This window comes from Molossus molossus, unplaced genomic scaffold (assembly GCF_014108415.1).
Source record: "Molossus molossus isolate mMolMol1 unplaced genomic scaffold, mMolMol1.p scaffold_m16_p_13, whole genome shotgun sequence".
Classification (NCBI taxonomy): Eukaryota; Metazoa; Chordata; class Mammalia; order Chiroptera; family Molossidae; genus Molossus; species Molossus molossus.
The window spans coordinates 94,999,988-95,012,812 of record NW_023425348.1 but is presented as its reverse complement, the minus strand read 5'-3'; the positions used below and the strand labels follow the sequence as shown (position 1 = coordinate 95,012,812).

The 12,825-nt window shown below is 62.4% G+C and overlaps 1 protein-coding gene across 3 annotated transcripts; it reads left to right on the top strand.

Moving 5' to 3' along the window:
• Window positions 1-4,147: 4,147 nt before the first annotated feature.
• IGF2 (insulin like growth factor 2) lies at window positions 4,148-11,847 on the top strand. 3 transcript variants are annotated; one of them, XM_036258703.1, is made up of 4 exons: window positions 4,148-4,264; window positions 9,413-9,575; window positions 10,830-10,978; window positions 11,226-11,534. In XM_036258703.1, exons 2-4 carry the CDS (start codon window positions 9,419-9,421, stop codon window positions 11,463-11,465), a joined length of 546 nt encoding a protein of 181 aa, XP_036114596.1. In that variant the 5' UTR covers window positions 4,148-4,264; window positions 9,413-9,418; the 3' UTR covers window positions 11,466-11,534. The 3 variants fall into 3 exon arrangements, with proteins under 3 accessions (XP_036114596.1, XP_036114595.1, XP_036114597.1); XM_036258702.1 differs by lacking the exon at window positions 4,148-4,264 and adding an exon at window positions 6,239-6,858 and having other exon boundaries at window positions 11,226-11,847; XM_036258704.1 differs by lacking the exon at window positions 4,148-4,264 and adding an exon at window positions 7,744-7,818.
• Window positions 11,848-12,825: the final 978 nt, after the last annotated feature.

Here is a 12,825-nt window from a genome sequence, read left to right as displayed (position 1 = left end):
CTCCTTTCCTTCCCCCAGGACTGGAAATCGGCTCTGGGCTCTCAGGGACCCTGGCCCACAGACAGGCATTATTTTAATGCTCCCCACCCCAAAAGTTACAAGTCGCCATGGAGTGGGGAGCAACTCCAACCTCCCGAGGCACCTCCGGGGCAGCCTCTGCTCTCCGCCTCCGGCTTCAGGCGCGGGCACAGGCCTGAGTGCTGCCTGGGGCAGAGGAGGGGGCGCTCGGGTGGGGGAGACAGGCCAGATGTTCCTGGAATGGGACACGGGGTGATTGATGTGGACTGGAATTTGAAGGGGGAACATTCCCCACATGCTTTGGGCTCTGGGTGGAAAGCGGGCTGTTTTTCGGGGGAGGGGGGGCTTCCAGCCTCGCCAGCTCGTGAAGTACTGCCACAGCCCACACCTGTCCACGCGCTAACCCTGCCTTCCCAGCTGCCCCTCCGGCGGGGTCCCGCTGCGGCTGACCGTGGGGACGAGCGACGTCCCTGCTGTGGCCCCAGGCACACCCTCCTGCCAAACGGCCCCGCAGCGCCTCCTCTCTGGCAGCCCCTCCCTCCGCAGATCCCTCTGGGGTCCCTGCCCCCCACCCCAACACTGCCCAGTTTTGAGGGGGCGACCCTGTTTTGGCCGGTGGCGCCTTGAATCTAGCTGGATTCGGTATTTGCCTTTCCAGCGCCCCTCAATTCCCAGCCCCGGCAGGGAGGCCTTCGGGGGAAATTCGCAGAAAACGAAAGGAGACCCCTGGCACCCCACTACGGTGCAGTCCTGCCCCCACCTCTACCCCACGTTCTCCCCGCTCCCTCTCCTTTCTCGCATTACCCAAATAAAAGTGGTTTCGCGGCAGGTCGGGGACTGGGCAAGGCCCGGGTGGCGCCGGAGGAGCGCGGGGGCGGCGGGGGTGGCCACCGGGGGTGCTCCCGGGCCCCCGAGCCGAGCCGGGGACGAGCCTGCCCGCGGCAGCGTCCGGGCCGCGGCTTCGCATAGGCTCGCAGCGCGGGAGCGCGTGGGGCGCGGCAGCGGGGAGCCCGCGGGCCTCCTCGGCGGCGGCCGCGCGAGGAGCTGGAGCCCCGGGGCGCCCGGGGCCAGCGGCTCCGTGGCTGCCTCGAGGCTCTCGGGTTTCTTCCTCCACCCCGACGCCCGCAGGCCTCCGCCACAGAGACGTCTCCGTGGCCAAAAATCAAAAGAAAAAGCGCCAATATTGCCCCGGGCGCGCGCCCCGGGAGCCCCGCGCTCCCTGCCCGCGCTGCCCGCGCCGCGTCCCCGGGAGGGCGCCCCTGCTCCGCGCGTCCCCTGGACGCGGCGGGTCCCCAGCGCGCCGTTTCCCGGCCCGGGAGCCTGGCGTCTCCAACGCAGACCCGTCCTCGGGGTCCCAACCACTCAGCCACTTGCCCGCTCCCCCCAAAGGCGGGCAGGACTTTTTTTTCCAGGGACCCTTCAGGTCCCCGCCTTGCTCCTTGGTTCCACAACACGGTCAACGTTTTCCCAGGCCGTGAGCGCTTTCTCAGACATTAATTTCCGGGGATCTCAAAACATAAGCCCCCACTGGCTTCGCCAAATTTACACGCGTGGTCCCGGGTCTCCGAATTCCCCGCGCGTGTCCCCCCGGGCCCCTTACAGCCTTACACACACACACCCTGGGGCCTCGCAGACCCGCAGGCCACCGGTCCGTGCCCCCTGCAATTTCAACATTCCCCGGTCCTGTGGTCACGCAGGCCAACGGGCCTGGCTGCCCAGAGGGTGGACAGGGTTCTTCTGGCCCTTAGGTACGTGCACCAAAACAAGTAGGACCCTTTCCTTGATTCCCCACAACGTTGGACATTAACTATAAGGTCTCCCTAGCATCCTGCCCCTCTTCTGACACCCCCACACCGGGTACCCACAGTTTGGGATATCTGCGGGCTTCCACAAAATTTCTGGCCCAAAACTGAGCTCCCTAAATTTCACACACAGAGTCCCAGGTCCACCAACACACTAAACAAATTACCCAGAACCCTCAGGACTTTGCTTAGGAGACTCCACCAGGGTTTCAGAATTTTCCCAAAACACACCAAGCCTTTTTCTGAAGCCCAAACAGTCCATGCTTACCCAGGTCCCACCAAGCCGAGTGGGTGATTTCTGATCCCCCAAGCTCACCGAGCATTTTTTTTTCCTATGGGCCATGAAGATGTGGGGGATTCATTTCTGGGGCTCTCCGAGTTTCCTGGCCACTACTCAGGTTCCTTCACGTTCAGGCCGTCACCCAGGCCCCTAAAGGGCACCGAGCAGTTCCCCGAGATCTGATGCGCTCGCCTGTGACCGTCACGCAGGTTCCCTGAAATCTCCCAGGCCCCCGACCCCCCGGGCCATGCCACATACAAAACAAAACTGTGCCTGTTATACCGGGTTCTGTGAAGTGTCCCCAGTCACCAAATGTTCTAGACGATTTCTCTGCAGCATAGCGTTTTGATTATTTAAAAATTCCCTGGATCTCCCCAGCTTACTGACCAGAACCCGGGTTTTCTCAAATTCAGACACTGATCAGAAATTCCGGACGCCTCCGGACCCTTTCCCTGACCACCGATACTTGGATTTGCTGAGTTCTCTCAAATATTAGGCATTGCCCTCCAGGCCCCCAACGTCCAGTGTCACAATCAGACCACCGAAAGGCACTGCTTTCTTGGGCTCCAAAGTATCCACGCTTCCCACTGAGTCACCCTGAATTTTAGCAACATTTCCTGGATCCCCCACACAGCTAACTCCCAGTAGTTGTGGACACTGGTTTCCAGGCCCCACGATTTAGGAACTCTTAATCCATTCCCCTCAAAGTTAGATATCGACCCCCAATTCTCCTGAGAACTGTAAACGTCCCTGGATCCCCAGATTCAAAACTTAACTTTCCTGGGGCCTCTAAATCCAGTCACTGCCCCTAGCCCTCCAAAGTAAATTGAGATTTTTTTTCTCTCCACAAAACAACTGAACTTTCTCTGAACATTGATTTATGGGCCCTGACTTTATGACCCTTTCCCTGTACCCCCCTAAATTTAGGCAATTTTTTCCATGGGCCCCCCAAATGAAACTGTCCAGAGACTGCGAAATGCCCCCAGATCCTAGAAGTCCCTCACCACAAACCAGGAAGCCTGTAATTTAACTGTCAGTCGCCTCTGGACAGTTTCCAGTGATCCCCAAAATTTCGGCTATGTGTCAGAAGGGTCCCCTGAATGCAGACAGTACTCAGGAAAACAGGGTATTTTTCCTGTTCACCAAAAATACACCTATGGTAAGTGAATCAATCCTAAAAATAAAATATAAAAGACGTCGATTTTCTACACTCCCTGAAAAGTACTGATCACACCCCAGGCGCCCCCAAATTTCCACCGAGTTTTTCCGGAGCCTCTAAAGGACACTGAGAGTCCCCCCGAAGCCACAACAGTCATGGACGTTGCTTTCCTCCAGCCCTGCAGCTCCAGGCCGAGAACTTGGTTGTTTCTGAATTGTGGAAATTAATCTCCACTTCGCTCCACCACGTGGACGTTTTCCCTAGATCCCCAAAATGTGTCCATTGTTTTCTTCCTTCAATTTTAGACAGTGTGCGTCCTGGGTCCGTGTAGAGAATTTTTCTTGAGTCACCTAAAAACCTACCTCCCCACAGACCGTTTTGGGGTTCCCCAAGCATGCTGACCAAGATGCTGGGTTCCCCACATTTGGAGCTCACCTCCCCCTACTGCACGGAGCAATTTTCCACTGACCCCCACACTTGGATTCTATTTTCCTGGAGCTCCACATTTAGTCGTGGATCGCAGTTCCCACATCAGGGAGCCTCCCCTGGGTCCCCCACTTCTGGACACCCATTCTTTCCGCCTGCAAATCAGACAGAGCTCGGACTTGGGTCCCCCGATATCTGGGCATTGTTCCCGGCCTGCCCGCCGCCCTCGGCAGCCCCCAACCCCGTGCACTACAGGCCTCTCAGTTTCCTACAAAGTCCCCGGAGCTCCTGGATTTAGGAAATTTCTGTGTTCCCCAAACACCCTTGGCCTGGCAGCGTGTCCGCCAGGACGTGGGCAGAACTTCTCCCGCGTCCAGGAAAACGACTGGGCATTGCCCCCAGTTTCCCCCAAATTTGGGCATTGTCCCCGGGTCTTCCAACGGGCTGGGCGTTGCCCCCGGACATTGGGGACTGCCCCTGGGGTCTCGCTCACCTTCAGCAGCGTCCACCGCCCGCCGAAGAGCGCTCGCTCCTGCCTCGGCTCCTAGCGCGCCCGCGGACGCAGCCTCCAGCCTCGCGGTGAGCTCCCCGCCGCCTCCGTGCCCGGCCGGGCTTCCGGCCCGCACCGCCGCGGTCCCGCCTGGGCTGGCCGGCGCTCGCCTCGGGCGGCCGCCGGAGACACCGGCGCGGGACGCGGGAGCCCGCTGCGGGCTTGCCGCTGGGCGGCCGCACTCGCTGGGGACAGGCACCCCGAAACCGGCACCGCTTTAGTTTGATCTTTGTAAAGATCTAAATTGTGAGGAGAGCGCCTTGGCGCCCCGAAGCGGGGCGGGCAAAGCGCTGGTCGGAGGGACGCCGAGGAGAGGCGCACCGCGCTCGCCCGGCGCCTCCAGCCCGCTGGGCCGAGGATCGGGGAGGCGCGCGCGGAGCGCGGGCGAGGTGATTGATGGCGGAGTTAGGGGGCGAGCCCCGCGCGGTCTTTCGCCGGCAGCCCCTTACCGTACAGAGGCGCGGGCGGCAGGGACTCCGGGGGACAGCGGGGCGCGGGGGCCTATGCGTGGTTTTGACTTGGTAAAAGTCACAACGAGTGTTTTCATCGTCCAAACTCTCCAGATGGTTTCCCTAGGCCCCCAGATTATCGTGGTGGCCCGCGGGGCTGAACCCGAGTCTACGCAAGTCCAACGCACTGAGGACGGGGAAACCATTATCCGGATATTTTGGGTGGGCCCTAAAGGCGAGCTGCTTAGACGCACCCCGGTGAGCTCGGTCATGCAGGTAGGACTGGAGCGATGTTGCAGCCTTGCTCTCCGCTACGCCGACACCCGCAGCCTCGCAGGCCGCAGCCTGGCTGCGATTCAGGCCTGGCCCGGCGGGTCCTCCGCACGGACCGCACCTGGCAGCTGCCCTGGCTCGTACCCGGCTCCCGCGCGGCACCGGGGGGCGCTCGGGCTCCGGCTGCGGCTCGAGGCGTAGCGCGTGTTCGGGCAGGTGGCGGCAGCGCGCTCTGCGCGCGCCCAGGGTCTCCCCCTCCCTCCGCAGTTCCCAGTAGTACTGTGGACCCTCGAGCCACACCGAGACACCTGCACCCTCACTCCGACGGGGCGCCCCCGCCGCACAGCCCCCTGGCGGGAAGCAGGGACCCCTGCCACCGGTCGGGCCTGGGACACCGCCCACCCGGCTCGCCCCGTGCCCCCCGTGCACACGCGCAGGAAACCTGGCACCCCACAACCCGAGATGGGGCCCCTTAACACTTTCGAACGGCGATTTGGGATTTCTTGCACACTTTGCCGCTCCCTGCCCCCAACCCCATCTCGTCCCCGCGCACCCCACGGCCCCCTCCCCCACCTTCCAGTCTCCCGGGCCCCGAGGCCCGCGCCCCCCTCCCCCTGGCTCGAGTTGCGGAGGCGGTCCGGGGGCGGGGCGAGGGCCCGGCGGGCGCCCATTGGCGCGGGCTCAAGGCCAGCGGGGCCCGAGCGGGCGCCGCGCCGCGGGGTGGCGCGGCTATAAGAGCCGGGCGTTGGCGCCCGCAGTTCGCCTGCTCTCCGGCGGAGCTGCGTGAGGCCAGGCCGGCCCCCGGCCCCCCCTTCCGGCCGCCCCCGCCTCCTGGCCCACGCCCGCCCGCGCTCGGCCCGCCAGCGCCGCCACCGGGCTGGCGGCCCCGCGTCGACGTCGTCCGCCACGCTGCTGATTCCCATCACGGGCGCCGTCGGCGGGGTCGCGCTCCGCCGGTCCTGCGGACCCCCCGCCGCCTCCTCTTCTATCTACCTCAACGCCCGTCCCGCTTCGCCCGAGGAGGCGGTCCCCCCCGCAGGCAGTCCGGCTCGCAGGCCGCCGGCGTTGTCATCATCCCCCTCGCTCCCCCTCCAGCCCTCCCCGGCGCGCAGCCTGGCCGCTCCCACTCCTCGCTGCGTCCCGAGCGGATCCAGTGCTGCCACCGCTGCCCCCCCGAGGCCAGGGCTCGCGACGGCCGAGGGCTCCGTCGGCCCAAACCGAGCTGGGCGCCCGCGGCCCGGGTGACGCCTCCGCTCCGCCCCCCCTCAACACCGTCCCCGGCCCCCGACGTTGCGCCCTTCCCTCGCTTCTCTGTGCTCCCCTCTCCCCCTCTCCAGCCTCTGGTCCCGGCCCCTCGCTCTCTTTTCTTCCGCAGCCTTCCCTTCGCTCCCTCCCGTCCCCCCCAGCTCCGCGCCTCAGACTCCCGCCCCCCTTCCCAGCCCGCCCTCCCTCCTGCGTCCCAAAGTGGATTAATTATACGCTTTCTGTTTCTCTCCGTGCTGTTCTCTCCCGCTGCGAGCCTGCCCGCCTCTCGCTGTCCTCTCTCCCTCTCGCCCTCTCTCTGGTCCCCCCCGTTCACGTTCACTCTGTCTCTCTCTCTGTCTCTGCCCCTCTCTATCCTTGATACAACAGCTGACCTCATTTCCCGGTACCCTTTCCCCCCCTAAAAGTACAACATCTGGCCCGCCCCAGCCCGCAGATAGCCCGACCTCCCCAAACAATCAGAGGACTCTTCCCCCCCCCAAAAAAGCCATCCCCCCGTTCTGCCCCGTCGCACATTCGGCCCCTGCGACTCGGCCAGAGCGGCGCTGGCAGAGGAGTGTCCGGCAGGAGGGCCAACGCCCGCTGTTCGGTTTGCAATACGCAGCAGGGAGGTGGGCGGCAGCTGTGCCGGCTTCCAGGTAAGCGTCGTGCGGGCCGGCAGGGCTGGCGGGGCGGGGGACTGGGCCCGGTCGGGGGTGGGGGCAGGTCGGGTTCCCCGTGGCGAACCTCGCTTTCTCCTTGGCGCTGCGGAGGGGGCGGGGTAGGGGCTTCGGAAAAGGCCGAGAGAGGTGTGATCTGTCTGCAAAAGCGACTTCCTGGTCGGTTTGGGGGTGCAGGGGGGTGTTGCTGAAAGTTTGTGATTTGCGCCGTGCGAGGGCGGGGCGTCCCCCCAGGGTGCTGGGTAATGAGGAGGGGCGCAAATCTCAGAAACCCACCCTGGTATGTTGACTCCGTGCCAGCAAGACGGAGGGAGGAAAACTGGGTGGGCGGGGCCAGGATGGAGCGAGGGGGGCCGAGTTGGTAAAAAAAAAAAAAAAAAAAAAAAAAAAAGCCCTGCCAGACGCCACATTTACAATATCCCCCTTAGGGCCCCCCTTTCCCTGTCCCCAACATTTCCAAGCAGAAATCTGGGGAGAGGGGCTGCTCTGGGCTCAAAGGGCAGGCATGCACAGCCCATAGAGAGTAACTGACCCTGCCCCGTGAGCAGATGGAAGTTTCCATACAAGGAGGTGGAAAGGAGCCCCCTTCCTGGCCCCCATTGCCCTTTGCGGACTTGGGCTGGGGGTTCAGGATGAGGCCCCCCCCCTCCACATGGTACTCTGCTAAGGGATGGTCCAGAGCTAGCGGTGGGGGTGCAGAGGAGAGAAGGGACTGGCTGGAAGCAGGGAGGGGGCGGGAGCAAAGGGGCGGGGGGAGTGGTCAGCAGGGAGAGGGGTGGGGGGTAGGGTGGAGCCGGGGCTGGGAGGAGTCGGCTCACACATAAAAGCTGAGGCACTGACCAGCCTGAGAACTGGACATTAGCTTCTCCTGTGAGGCAGCCTTCCAGCCTCCTCCTCCTCCTCCTCCTCCAGCCCCGGGAACCTCCTGTCCATCTGCAGGTAACCAGCGCTGTCGAGCGAGAGCCCCACTGCCCTCTTGCTCCGGCCAGCCTGCCGATACCCTCGGCCTCAGCCCTTCGGCTCCTGCCCTCCAAACCGCTGCCCTCCGCGGGCATGCCTAGCCAGCCTTCTGCTCCCTGCTGGTGTTCGGGACTGGACCCCACACTGGAGAGGCCGGGCTTGCAGAAGAATGGAACCGCTTGGCTAGTGCCGAGGCACTAGCTGGCCAAATCTATTCTGTGGGGGCAGCAGTGGGGGGCAGAGGGAGACTAGCCGGGGTCCAGTCCAGGGTAGCAGGAGGTGAGCGAGGTGGCACCCCGGATCTTTCTGTGGAGTTGGCCATGGCTCTTTATGGCGCTTCATGGAACAAGACCGTTTCTTTCTTAGCCCCTCGGCTCCTCGATATTTATTGCATCAAGAATTCTCTGGGCCCGCATGCTGCAGTCACCATCCAGGCTGGGAGGGCCTCGCTGCTGGCTGCCCGTGTGCCCACCGGGTGTGCAGCCTGGGAGGGGCACATCTCTGGGCAGCCTGCCCAGCCCCTTGTTCGGGTTGCATCAGGGTGCCAATGGACTCCGAGGCACTGGGCTATGGCTGTGCCCCCAGAAAGGGCTTATACCTGGGGTTGCGGAGGACAGGCGGGGGCTGCCCGCCTGGGGGGCTTCCACTTTCTGGCGGGGGCAGGGGCATCTTGCTATGTCTAAAGAGAAGCTGCGGTCCCCTCCCAAGCCTCCCGCTCCTGAAGGGACCTGGCTAACCCTTGCCGAAGGCTGCAGCCACACAGCCTGTGCAGGGGGTGTGTCTTGAACTGCCACTCCTTCCCAACTGGACCCTGAGGAACTTGGTGTCGGGCCTCCAAGTGGCCTACCTTGCTCCCTCCAGCTCCCCTGGGTGGGGTTTGGTACCCGAAATTGGGAGAGGTGGTCCCCAGGGGGTTTTGACTTTTCTGCCCGAGTTGGAGTGCCAGGGCAGACTGCAGTTGGGGGACTGGGGGAGTTAGGAGAACAGGTTCCTGAGAGTGTGGCTGGTACTGTCGTGCCGACCATTGGACCCTTGACCTGAGCTCTGCTCAGCCACCGCCTGGGAGGGTGGGGCGGGCCTGCAGGACTCCCCCGCTGCTTGGTCCTTGGGGATGAACATGCTGTGTGGTGGGGTGGGGTGGGGCTGTCTGCCATCTTGGCTGGTGCCGAGACCCAGGAGTGGTTACTGCCTCGTGCTGGCCCCGCCCTCATGACATCATAGGATGGAGGCTAGGTCCAGTGTCCGGCACTGGTCCCTGCAGCTCTGGGAATGGCTGAGCCCCTGCAGTAATGACAATAGGGACCGTCATCCCCATGTGAAATTACTGACCAGCACTTGGTGCCAATCCAAGGTGTGCTTCCCACACGCCCCTCTTGGGCGAGTCAATGCCCGCCACAATTAAAACACGTTATTTCTTAATTAGAACAATAACACTTTAAAGCTGCAGCTGAATTTAAAGTTTGGCGATGGCTGGGCTAGTGTTCCCGGAGGGAGCCGGCGGCGGTCCCTTTGCGTGTCCTGCGGAGACCCTGGCTGGCGGGGCAGGTGGGGCTCACCCTCTCTCTGCCCCCAGATTCCGATGGAGCTTCCAATGGGGAAGTCGATGCTGGTGCTGCTTACCTTCTTGGCCTTCGCCTCGTGCTGCTTTGCTGCTTACCGCCCCAGTGAGACCCTGTGCGGCGGGGAGCTGGTGGACACCCTCCAGTTTGTCTGTGGGGACCGCGGCTTTTATTTCAGTAAGTAGCTCGGTGGGTGGTGGGGCAAAGGGGAGGGGCGCACACAGCGGGTGCCGAGTGAATGCTGGGGTCCTGGCTCTTCCTCAGACACCCAGGCAGAGCCTCGGGCGGCCGGGCTTTGGAGAGTGCCGTTGGGGACTTGCGGCTGTATTTATTCAGTGCCTGAGGCGCTCACACCCCTGCAGGGGGACTCTAACTGGGAGGACCCATGGTCTCCTCGGGGGCAGGACAGCCGGGGTTGGGGTGCCGGCAGGACTTCCAGATGGGGAGAGGCAGCCTCTCCCTGACCTGCCTGCAGGCAGGGCTGTGGCACCACTGGGATGCCTGACATTTTGACAATGGGCACATATTCATGGGTGAGCAGATTTAAAATGTGATAAAATGGGTTGCAAACCAACGGAACAAAAGCACAGGTTGCTGGCGGGTGTGGTGTGCGTGTGCACGCCCGCCCCTGGCGTCCTCGGGCGTGGGGGACAGGCAGGAGAGGAGAGGAACCCCTGTCCTCCCAGTGCCACTGGGGCCGGGTGTTCGGGGGACGGGGGACCTGGCTGGGGCCAGTCAGCAAGTGGTCCTGGCACTTCCTTCTGCGGCCTCCACGTACCCACCCTGCGCAATTGGCCCACCAATGCCAGTCTTGGCGTTTAAAATTTCCCTTTGAAAAGCATTCCTGATTTTTGAACTTTTGAAGCCCCTGCCCGCCTGGCCTCACCCGTGCCCTCTGTCCCTTGCCTCCCTTAGGGGCAGGAAGAGGCACTTTAGGATTTGGTGGTGCTAGTTGGCCCTTGCTCCCCTGCACCAGGCTCCCGGGAAGGGGCCTTTATAGGGGCTCCTCCCCCTGCCCCCACCAAGGGCGCCGGAGACTTGGAACCCGGGGGAGGCGAGGGGGGGACGGGAGGAGAGGAGGGCGTGGTTTTCTGCAGGTCCTCACTCCTCTTCTCCCGTCTTCTTCTTCCTCCCCCCATTCCTACCTCTCAGTGTCTCCGCTGTGGGCCGCCGGCCCCGGCTTACTTTAGGGTGGCACACGTGTCCCAGCCTGGCCTTCAGGACAGGACCCTGCGGTCCCGGAACGTGGGGGTTGGACCCCTCGCCGGGCAGCCCCTGAGCCCATTCTCTAAACCGTTCTGGGCCTGGGGCCCCGGAGGCTGTTCCCGGTTTCCATTTTCGGTCCCAGGAGGGAGGCCCCAGCAGGCCCGGGGCGGGATCCTGGGCGCCCCCAGCCCGCGCCCGGCGCTGACGCCCCTCCCCCGCTTCCAGGCAGACCAGCCAGCCGAGTGAGCCGCCGCAGCCGTGGCATCGTGGAAGAGTGCTGCTTCCGCAGCTGCGACCTGGCCCTCCTGGAGACCTACTGTGCCACCCCCGCCAAGTCCGAGAGGGACGTGTCCACTCTCCCGACCGTGCTTCCGGTAAGGCCTGCTCCCCTCCGGAGAACTGAGAGCCGGCACTGCCGAGCGGGGGGCCAGGGCGCAGCGAGCTCCTTTGCTGGGAATGCAGCTGGAGAGAAAGTCCTGTGTCCCCCACTGGGGACCTTGGCACCGCAGGGCTCCGTGGCTGCCGGTCCCTGGCAGCGTGCCAGGGTTCGGTAGGTGCCCCTTGGGGTACCGCGCACCGAGGGCCACAGCTGGCACCCCTTGACTGGCCCTTCCCTCCCAGGACAACTTCCCCAGATACCCCGTGGGCAAGTTTTTCCACTACGGCACCTGGATGCAGTCCGCCCAGCGCCTGCGCAGGGGTCTCCCTGCCCTCCTGCGTGTCCGCCGGGGTCGCATGCTGGCCAGGGAGTTGGAAGCCTTCAAGGAGGCCAAGCGTCATCGGCCCTTGATTGCCCTGTCCACCCACGACCCAGCTGCCCACGGGGGTGCCTCTCCAGAGGTGTCCAGCAATTGGAAGTGAGCCAAATTGTCGTAATTCTGCGAAATGGCCCCACCCTCCTCCTGCTCTCCTCTTGACCAAAGACCTTGCCATCAGGTCCTCCTCTGCGCCGTCCTCCCAGGGGCCCCGCCCCGCCCCCCGCCCCAACCTCCCTAGTCAGGCTACTCTGCCCAGCCCCCTCCATCGGGCTCCAAACACATGTAAAACCAATTGGCTTTCACTGTCTCCCCAAATGATCCCCCAAATGATCCCCCCAGACGATCCCCCCAAATTGTCCCCCCAAATTACACAACAAAATTTGGAAAACACAAACCCACGCGCACATACTACATACACCAGCCCCCTTAAAACTGATTGGCTTTTTAAAAACACCAGAAAAATAAATTAACCCCCCAAAACTTAAAAAATCAATTGGCTAAAAATATTCTAAAAAACGAATTGGCTTAAAAACAATTGGCAAAATAACTTAATTTGGCGCCCCCGGCCCCTCCTCCTCTTCCCCTTTGGACCTTGAGTCAAATTGGCCTTGGGCTCAAGTTCCTGACCATCCAGGAGAAAGGAGGGGACCCCAAATTTTCAGGTGGGCATGTCATTGCTTCCCAGCCGCCTCCCTGCTCATGCAACACTCTTGGGCACTCTCACTGTTAACTGGCCTCAAACCACAGCAACCACCAGCCTCACCCCCTCCGCCCTCCACTCGTCACCAGGGAGCTGGCTGGGGGCCAGTGATACCAAAGGAGGGAGCGGAACATGAAAACCAAAATTGGCAAACTCCAAAGTCCATCCTTCAAAAAATTCACACACCCCAACATCTAACACATCTATGCCCACCTAAACACACACACACACAACACAACACACACACACACACAACACACACACAACACACACACAAACACCACACACCCACACAACACACCCACACAACACACCCACACACACAACACACACAACACACACACCCACACACAACACACACACCCATACACACCCATACACAAACACACACACTCTCACCCACACACATACACATACAAACACCCACACAAACACACACACAACACACACACACTCTCACCCACACAAACACAACACACCCACACACACACACTCTCACACACCCTCACACACCCACACACACACTCTCACACACCCTCACACACCCACACACACACTCACACACACACACTCACTCACACCCTCACACACACACAGGATGGATGGGAACAAGGAGAAGGAATAGATTAGATCGCATTTCATCCCAAATTCTCTGGAAGAGGTTTTCATGTTCCCAGCTCTCCTCCAGCCCCTGCGATGCGTCCTCGGTAGGGCGGGTGTGTCCCAGGCCTGGGGTGGTGTTCCACCTTTCTGAGATGAGGGA